The following is a 9,276-nucleotide window of genomic DNA, read 5'->3' as shown; positions in this document are numbered from 1 at the left end:
CTTCCATGTCTAGAAGGTACTATCTACAGGAGAGCCCCAGTCCTCTGGCTCTTGCACCCTTTCTCCCTCTTCTTTCTCAATGTTCCCCGAGCTCTAGATGTAGAAGATACACTGTAGATGTACTTTTGGGGGGCGGGAACCCCATGATCACTTATGCTCTGAATTTGGAACTTTGTACTAGTCTCTGCTGCAAAAACAGCCTCTTTAATGAGGTGGGAGAGCTGTTCTTACCTCGGTATAAGGATAAGTGTTTAGAATAGAGTTAGGAATTCTATTGGTTTAGGAAAATGGCAGTGGTAAGTTCTCCCACAGGGTTTATAACCTCTCCACCATGGGTATTTGGCTAGGTTTACAGTTACGGGTCTGAATTTCCTCCTACTGAGTGTCCAGTTAGACAGCTTCTGATCATTCCCAAGATGAAAATGCCACTATTGCACCATTGGGGAGATCTAGCAGGACTGGTTATTGTTGTGGATCGCAGGCTTTCTAGCTGGGTGAACTATTAATGGCTTTTCTCCATTGGGAGCTTACACAGTGCATTATGATACTTAGATGCTGTGAAAGCTAGTCCTTGCGGAGGGGACTTCCATGTTAGTTACAGCTGGGTTCCTCAAACCCTGTGTCTAATATGTGTGATTTCTTCATTAATAGGGTCTTACCTTAGAATTCTGGGAAGCAACCAAGGGCAATGGCAATAACCTATGCTGTTCTGGGATTCTCTTGGATACCTCTGACCAACAACATGAAAGGAGGGTTCCTATGCTTGACACTGGATTTAATTAATTTATTTTTTAGATTGGCTTATATTCTTTTTAAAAATTGATTTTATTGAGCTCTGTATTTTTATCTGCTCCCCTCCCTGCCTCTCTCCTCCCCTCCCTGCCTCTCTCCTCTCTTTCAACCCTCTCCCATGGTTCCCATGTTCCCACTCAGGACATTTTTGTCATTTTCTACTTCCCATGTAGATTAGATCCATGTATGCCTCTCTTAGGTTCCTCATTGTTTAAGTTCTCTGGGATTGTGATTTGTGGGCTGATTTTCTTTGCTTTATGTTTAGAAACCACTTATGAGTGAGTACATGTGATAATTGTCTTTCTGGGTCTAGGTTACCTCACTCAATATGATGTTTTCTAGCTCCATCCATTTGCCTGCAAATTTCAAGATGGAATCTCAGAGTTGTATTGATTTGCATTTCTCTGATGACTACGGATGTTGAATATCTCCTTAAGTGTCTTTCACCTATTTTAGATTCCTCTGTTGAGAGTTTTCTGTTTAGGTCTGTACTCCATTTTTTTTATTGAATTATTTGTTCTTTTGATGATCAGTTTCTTGAGTTCTTTGTCTTGTTGACCGTGTCCTTTGCTTTACAGAAGCTTTTCAGTTTCAGGAGGTCCCATTTATTAATTGTTTTTCTCAGGGTTTGTGCTACTGGGGTTATATTTAGGAAGTGGTCTCCTGTGCCAATGAGTTCAAGTGTATTTCCCATTTTCTCTTCTATGAGGTTCAGTATGGCTGGCTTTATGTTGAGGCCTTTGATCCATTTGGACTTGAGGTTTATGCATGCTGATAGATATGGATCTCTTTTCATTCTTCTATATGTTGATATCCAGTTATGCCAGCACCACTTGTTAAATATGCTTTTCTTTTTCCATATGATATCTTTTGCTTCTTTGTCAAAAACCAGGTGTTCAAAGGTGTGTGTATTAATATCCGGATCTTTGATTCTGTTCCATTGGTCCTCCTGTCTGTTTTTGTGGATTGACATATTCTTAAGAGCCCACTAATGCCTATGTGGTTAGAACTAAAGGGAGTGGATGAATATCCTTTAAGCATGAGTGAGGTAAAAAGTTTAAGTGACTCTTTCTGACCCAGGAACACAGCAATCCCAGAGAAGCAACTCCCATGAAAAGTACAGTCTCAGTGAGTCAGTCTCCAGTTTCCCCTTTCCTCCTCTCAACCTCAGATTGGGCAGCTCTAGTGTGTGCCAGGTATCAGCTCCGACACAGCCCTCCCTCGGCCTGTAAAAGCATCCCATTGTTGTTCGAGGGAAGCTCATGATTCAGCAGGTACTTGACGTGTGGTCTCTTAGGAAATACCTTCCAGGCATCTGAGCAGTTCACTGCCCACTGACCACATTCCCAGCTAACGAGTGCCTCACACAAACGAGTGGCCATCTTAATCTGAGAGAAGCCGGGCTGGCTCGAGGCCTGGGACTCATGGTGAAATTCCTAAGTTGGGTTGATCTTCAGTTTCAGGAAGTCTTAGGCATTTTCAGTGACACACAGATGGCTTCCCAGCATTCTCTTCGAACTAGGGTGCTGGATGGAAATTGGCCAAGAAGTGTCATTAGTAGCCACAATGAAAAGCTGGCTTTTAGCCACTAATTATTTCCTCCTAATCAGTCAAGTATAGCAAACCAATCATAAGGCAAGAGCCTTTGGAAGCCCATGTGTGTATATATATCCTTCTACTTGTTAGCCAGTGTGTGACTGTGTTACCAAGTATCCTGAGCAAGGCCTGGACAAGATCTTGGAGACACGACTCAGACCTCAGGAAGGAATGGCAGTCTTACCTAGCTGGTGTTCTATAGCACTTTTTACACAGATATGATGAACCGTCACAGAGGAAAGCAGGGGTGCAAGGGAAGGGTTTAGTAGGTTTTCACAGAAAGTCAGGACCATTGGAACTAATGTTACATTTGCTCTCCCAACCTCTTGATGAATTTTAGACTATGTATTTCAAGAATACACATGGTTTTATAGGATACAAAGATAGAAAGGAAGACGGTTATCACAGCCACGCAAGTTAACCTATTTATCTTTCCACACAGTGATTCATTTGTGCCTGTGACAAGGGCAGATAAATGCTACCATTTTAGAGAACATTCCCCAAATCATACACAGTGACTGGTAGTCTTGATATTGCACATCAGAGCTCTAGGCCAGCTCCCCCTCCGTACATGTATGTATGCACACATTCTAGTTCCCATACCCACTCCTCTGTCTACAGATGCCTCGGCTTGTTTCTATACCTGATTTGTGAATACGGCTGCTGCAAACATGGGAATTACATACATCCTTATAGTTGGAGATTTCAACTCCCTCAGTGATTTTCCAGGAGGGGGGATGGCGGGACCACACGGCAGTTCTTTTCTGATATCACTGGAGCCTGCTCTCCACAGACCCCAGAGACGGCACTAACATACATTGCCATCTGCTGTGTGGAGCCTTGTCCTTTCTTCACCTTCTCCTCAGTACTTTATATCTCTGTGTTTGTCTGTTTGTTTTATCATATCCAGGTATGGCATTGGAGTTAGGTTCTAAAGGGTGAAGAACGGTTTGTTGGACAGAGAAGGGGATTAAATCTACATCAGGCCTAAAGAATCCAAATCCCTGGCTGATCTGCCATTGACAGCTCTGCCCTGAAACGATCTAGATTCAACTATCATTTGAGGTACCTTCTTGGCTTCACTTCCGCTGGACAAGGAGTCTTGACAGCTGTCCTCCAACCATATACATTTCTGCCCCACCTTTGGTAAGTCCTCTGTGTCTCTGAAGATTCCTGGAAATCAATCTTGGCTAACAATTAAATTAGTATTTTAAAATCCAGCTTGTGGTGTGTGTGTGTGTGCGTGAATGTGTGTTTTGGGAAACAGAGGTTGTTGGCTAAGCCAATACAAGAGGAGGAAGGGAATTGTTTTCAATCTTTGTATCAGTTACACAAAAGTAATCCTACTCCTATTCTTATGACTCACCTGTGAATTTTTTTTTAAGTATCAACTATAATTGTAGGAAGTAACACAGACCTGTAAACTACAGTGTCTGGCTCTCTTCTTTTTGCTCTTTCCCCTCCCTCTCTCTATTTCTCTCTATACTCTGTGTCAGCTCCCAGTGGAACTATAAGTCTGTCCCTCATTTCAGTGTCATCTTGGGCTTCCAGATATATAAACTACCTCTGAACTGAAATGGGTCTTAGAGCTACAAATTCCAGAATTGCAACCTGCTTGTGTCCCAAATCTATGGTTTAGATGGCGAAGTCATTGTCATTATACAAAAATAATAGAGACTTGAAGAGGAGGTTGGTAACGATCTTTCAGATGTCTGTTTTCTGTGTGGATCAGCTCTGATGTGTGCCTGGAACACCTTGTTCTGACCTCACAAGTAAGAGTAGAGAAATATCATCTGTGTAATGCATAGTCTAGATATCTATTATCACTGGTGGAACCATGTTGGTTAATCTTCACTGTCGGTCTGGCTTCAACTTGGAGATCAGTAAAGGGCACCTCTGGCTTTATATGGAACGGTGTTTCCAGAGAGGATTCACTGAGGGTGGGAAGACCCATCAGCACTACCAGTGGGGCCTTCCCATAGTTTAGGGACCTGTATAGATTCAAAAGTTAAAATTAGTCCGTCTAGCCTTCCCTCTTTCTTTTTGTGCCGATATCGCACCCGCCAACATGGTGAATGTTCTTAAGACCCGCCGTACATTCTGCAAGAAATGTGGCAAGCACCAACCCCACAAAGTGGCCCAGTACAAGAAGGGCAAAGATTCTTTGTATGCCCAGGGAAAGCAGCGTTATGACAGGAAACAGAGTGGCTATGGTGGGCAGACTAAGCCTATTTTCTACAAAAAGGCGAAAACTACAAAGAAGATTGTGCTGAGACTGGAATGTGTGGAGCCCAACTGCAGATCTAAGAGGATGCTGGCTATGAAGAGATGCAAGCATTTTGAACTGGGTGGTGATAAGAAGAGAAAGGGCCAAGTGATCCAGTTCTAAGCTGACCTTGTTATGAAGACAATAAAATCATGAGCTTTCACTCAAAAAAATAATTAGTCCATCTATATGACATTTCTTTCTTCTGCTTTGTTCGCTAAGTCTTCATCACACACTCTCTGCTCGGGGACACATGAAAATGGACCAATCACTCTGTAACCCATGAGCCAAAACAAATCCTTCCTCCATTAGATTGTCTATGTCCTGTATGACGTCAGAGAGACAACAAAGACAACTAAGTCCTAGTAAGATGGCTCAAAGAGTAAGGGGGCTTGCTGCCAGCCTGGTGGGATTCATGTGGTGGAAAAGGAGAACCAGCTCCCCACGCTGTCCCCTGACCTCCACATGTACACCATGGCAGCATGCACACGCACTCACACACATACCTGTTAAAATAATAGACAAATGTAAAATTTTCAAAAAGATAGATAACTGATATATCACCATATGATTTTATTACATGTAATTTGCAAATCCTATTTTTTTAAAAATGGCATTCTCACAGAAACCGAAACAAAAACATGTTTGGGTAGCTACCCTGGTTCAGTAAGGTTTGTGTGTGCCTCACAGAGGCCCACGTACTGGCAGGTTGGCCCCGGTTTTGAGCTGAGAGAGTCATCCAATCTTGGGATTTCAGTTTCCAAAACTGTTAGTAAGACGAACCTTTTTTTTTTTGTAATATACTCAGCCTGAGAAATTTGGTTACTGCTGCAGCAAACAAGCCGATAGAGTTACTGTCCATCACCAATGACTCTTAAAAGTAAGGGCCTGCCATTCGTTTGAGATTTACCAGTTGTAGCATACGGTAGTGGGGGTGTGAGAATGAATGTGTATTTTTCAGTAGCCTGAGAAGCCTATGGTGACTTGGTATTCGTAGGAGTAAAAGGTAGGATGTGTGCCTTCATTCAATACCCAACAACACGATAAAACACTGGAAATGGAGACTCTTCCAAAATGCCCAAAGGTGCTGACACGGGGACAGGTAGATGGTGTCTGTCCCCAGAGACCTCTAAGATGGTGACTGAGATTTTATACAGGAGGTCCTTATGTCTGGGTTGGTTTTCTTCACAGACTTCTGCTGATGGTGGACCTGGGACAGGCAGTGACTTTTAGAAGTTCTCATAAATTAATATTGCCTAATTGTGGGAGACTTCAACACAGACCAAAAACAAAAAGAGGGTGTGGGGGAAGGCAATGCAAGAACTGCTTAACACTTTGGAAAAACAAGTCTCCAAGTGCAAAATATTTCTTTCCATTTTTTAATTAAAACACTTTGGCATTTTACATTTTACTTTATATTCTCTCATTTTTAATTGTCACATAATAATCATACAAATTTTGGGGTAGCATGTGATACACCTATTCATGTGCACACTGAGTAATGATCAAATCAGGGTGATTAATGGGCGCATTACTTCAAATGCTCCTTGTTTCTTTACAGTTAAAGGCAAACCAATGCCTGCATTAAAATTACCAAAACGCTAGGTAAATTCTTATTTTTTATCACATGGAGAAAAATTAATTTCTCAGACTTGGCATAACATGATTAAGAAAAAAAAGACCCCTCGGAAGGGAAATGCAGTGTTTACTCTAAAATGTCCCAAGGTGAAGCCCTCCTGGCAAGTTTTTATTGCTGTGCCACAACCCTCCATGAGAAGTGGAGTTTATAATGGAAATGCCGAAGCACCACCTTAAGTGTCAGATTGCCACCCGGCACCGGCATAATGAAGGAATTTCCTGATTTTTGCACAGCGAATACTAATTGACTGGGGAAGGGAGCCCAAGTGGCCTCCCTGCAGTAAAATGGTGCCATCTAAAGGAGAGGCGAGCAAGCCACAGGGTGGCACTTGCAGAGGCTTTGGGTCAGCCTGTTCCAGCCCAAAAAGAGCATCTTGTGCTCCCACGAGAGCTTGGTCTGGCCCCAGGACAGCCTCTTTTACTCCTAGGGCAAGCAAACTTTCAGCTTTTGGAAATTTGGACCCCAAAACAGAAAATGGAATTCTGTTGCATTGCTAACACAGCTGGTTGTTAGGTATAGTTGGGGTGGGGCTCTGAAGCCCACTTTCCTACAGCAGACGCTTCTAAGCAGAAGTCTCCAGAGGCATGATGGGAGCTATTGGTTGGACATGTCTGAAAAGAGGGAGGAGAAAAGGGGGAGAGTGTGGTGGTATATTATTTGTATTTTGATAAATAAACCTTGCCTGATGACCAAAGGCAAAGCCAAAGCCTCTAGAGGTCAGGCAATGGTGATTTGAAGACTCTGTCAGAGTCAGATGAATCTCTGTGAGTTCAAGGCTACCCTGGGCTACACACAAGATCAATGTAGAAAAAAATCCAGGTGGTGGTGGCTCACATCTTTAATCCTAGTCCTAGGGAGTCACAGGCCTTTAATCCCAGCACTAGGGGGAATATAAAATGGGAGGAGAGAGAGGCTTAGTTTAGTTCGTTGGCGGTCGCCCGATTGGTAAGATTCTTTATTTGCTTGGCTGCTTTGCTTTTCTGGTTTTTGGGTTGAACCCCAATTTCTGTCTCTGGGTTTTTATTATTCATGTTGCATGAGAAGGTAAGTCCAGAGAATGAAACAAAAGCAAGGGGGGGGGGGACTTCTTTTGTGTGGGGACCTTGCTTTGGACTATGCAGTGGAAAATCTAGCCTCCAGTCCCCACAAGCTGTCACGTCTGTGCGCATAAGGAAAGCAAACAGAGAGGGACAATAAATCATGTCACATGTTACCATTTGCAAGCCACCGATATTTTTTTTTCTGCTTCTAGGACCAGGGTGTTTCTCCAAGCATAGGGTCACCAAGGGAAAAGGGTATATATATGTCTCCAGACACACATTGCTCTTTAGGCCTGGGTGAAGCTGAGCGAAGGCTTTTACATCTGAGCTCAGATACCCCTGAAAGACATCACCAGACCTTCCCATTAGGCACCTTGGAGCCCCCCCCCCCACACCAGCTTCCCCATTCCTCACACCCACAGACCTCTGCTTGCACCACAGCTTCACTTCCCTCCCCTGCCTTAGGCCTATGATTCCTGGAGCATCAGGAATTCATGGGAAGACAACAGGACTAAAAAAATACCGGGATTTTAACTTTATCTTAGACAAACGGTCTAGGAAGGCCATGTCCTCATAAGCCAGGGAACACTTAGCTCTACCTGTCTCACTTAGAGGCAGTAAAGGGAAAGAAATGCTCCTTGATGACCATGGACTATTAATAGACTGGAAACTGTCCAAGCTTGAACTGTCACCTAGCTCTGGAGATCTGGTTAGTAACACGGACTGGACATCAGGCTAAATGTTAAACATGCAATTTCTAAAGTACCTGAGAATTCCTATTGCAGCGAGCCACAGAGCATTCCCTGAACGGAGGCCACTACCCAAGGGGGCATGCACCATTCTGAGTCCTTTTAATAACCCGGTGGAAGCAGTTCAGCCCCTCAGGTAGCTGAGAGCGATTTTGCTAACATTGTCTGATACGCTGTCAGTTGCCTTTCCAGCAGGCTCTGCTCCATTACCTCCGAGGCCAGCCTGCACAGTCTGAGTTTTTTGCCACTGACAGCTAAAATAATGGCACCAGGTGTTAGTCATTAGGGCAGGACTGCCTGCCCTTCAGGCAGGTCAGCCTCTAGGAAAAGGTGGGTCCAAGTGCAAAGTTCTCTACTTGTTTAGCAAAAGGAAGGAGAAGACAGCAGTCCAGTTTCCTGCACACCTCTAAGAAGGAAGCCATTCGAGCCAGAAGCAGACTTCTTTTCTGAAAAGGAGAGTTAACTTGTTGAACACTTTTGATGAGGTATGGGCTTTGCTTCAAGGGCAAAACATCCTGAAGCCTTTCAAACCCTTAAGTTACAGTGACTAGAACCACTGCAGGCCCAGACATCCCTGGCAGCCTGGGAAAGAGGTGTTCATGGCATTAGTGGCACCACTCTCATAATACATACATACATGCATGCATACATACATACATACATGCATATATACATATATACATACATACATAATACATGTATGTGCTATGACTGAATATGTATTATGAAGGTAATTAATGTAAATAGTCTAAATTCAAAGTGTTTTAAGTATTTAGAGCGGAGATAGAGTTGAGTTAGCATTATATTTTGTTCCCCAAAGTAAAAAAAAACCTATGATTAAGTAATATATGACTCAAAATGCAGAAAATGCCATAAGAAATGGGATAAAATACCTTCAGCCATGTCTTTCTACCCTCCTACCAAGCCCCTGCAGCTCTGATTTGATGATTCTGGTTAACATCTTAAGTGATGTTCCAGCGTTTCTTCAGAACTTACAAACATATTCAAATATATTTTATTTTCCTGTCTTATGAAACAGGCAGTTTACTTTACCTGGCAACTTTCTGTTTTCTGCATTCTGGGATCCCCTGCCCTGCAGCTTACATCCTCAGGGGCTGCCAAAGCTTACTGGGATTAACAGCATCCAGGGAACTCTTGTGTCCTCCCATCATCCTAGCTGCCCTTGGTGATGAA

The 9,276-nt window shown here is 43.3% G+C and overlaps 1 protein-coding gene across 1 annotated transcript; it reads left to right on the top strand.

Moving 5' to 3' along the window:
• The first annotated feature begins 4,456 nt into the window (after window positions 1-4,456).
• LOC142845097 (large ribosomal subunit protein eL42-like) lies at window positions 4,457-4,818 on the top strand. Its single transcript, XM_075963850.1, has one exon. It carries the CDS (start codon window positions 4,457-4,459, stop codon window positions 4,775-4,777), a length of 321 nt encoding a protein of 106 aa, XP_075819965.1. The 3' UTR covers window positions 4,778-4,818.
• The last annotated feature ends 4,458 nt before the right edge of the window (window positions 4,819-9,276 follow it).

The sequence above is a fragment of the Microtus pennsylvanicus genome, chromosome 2 (assembly GCF_037038515.1).
Source record: "Microtus pennsylvanicus isolate mMicPen1 chromosome 2, mMicPen1.hap1, whole genome shotgun sequence".
Classification (NCBI taxonomy): Eukaryota; Metazoa; Chordata; class Mammalia; order Rodentia; family Cricetidae; genus Microtus; species Microtus pennsylvanicus.
Note: the sequence above shows the minus strand (reverse complement) of the source record. Positions and strands in the feature narration are given on the sequence as shown.

Excerpts from the sequence above, each read along its gene's own strand:
- LOC142845097 (XM_075963850.1), top strand. The coding sequence starts at position 4,457 with ATGGTGAATGTTCTTAAGACCCGCCGTACATTCTGCAAGAAATGTGGC.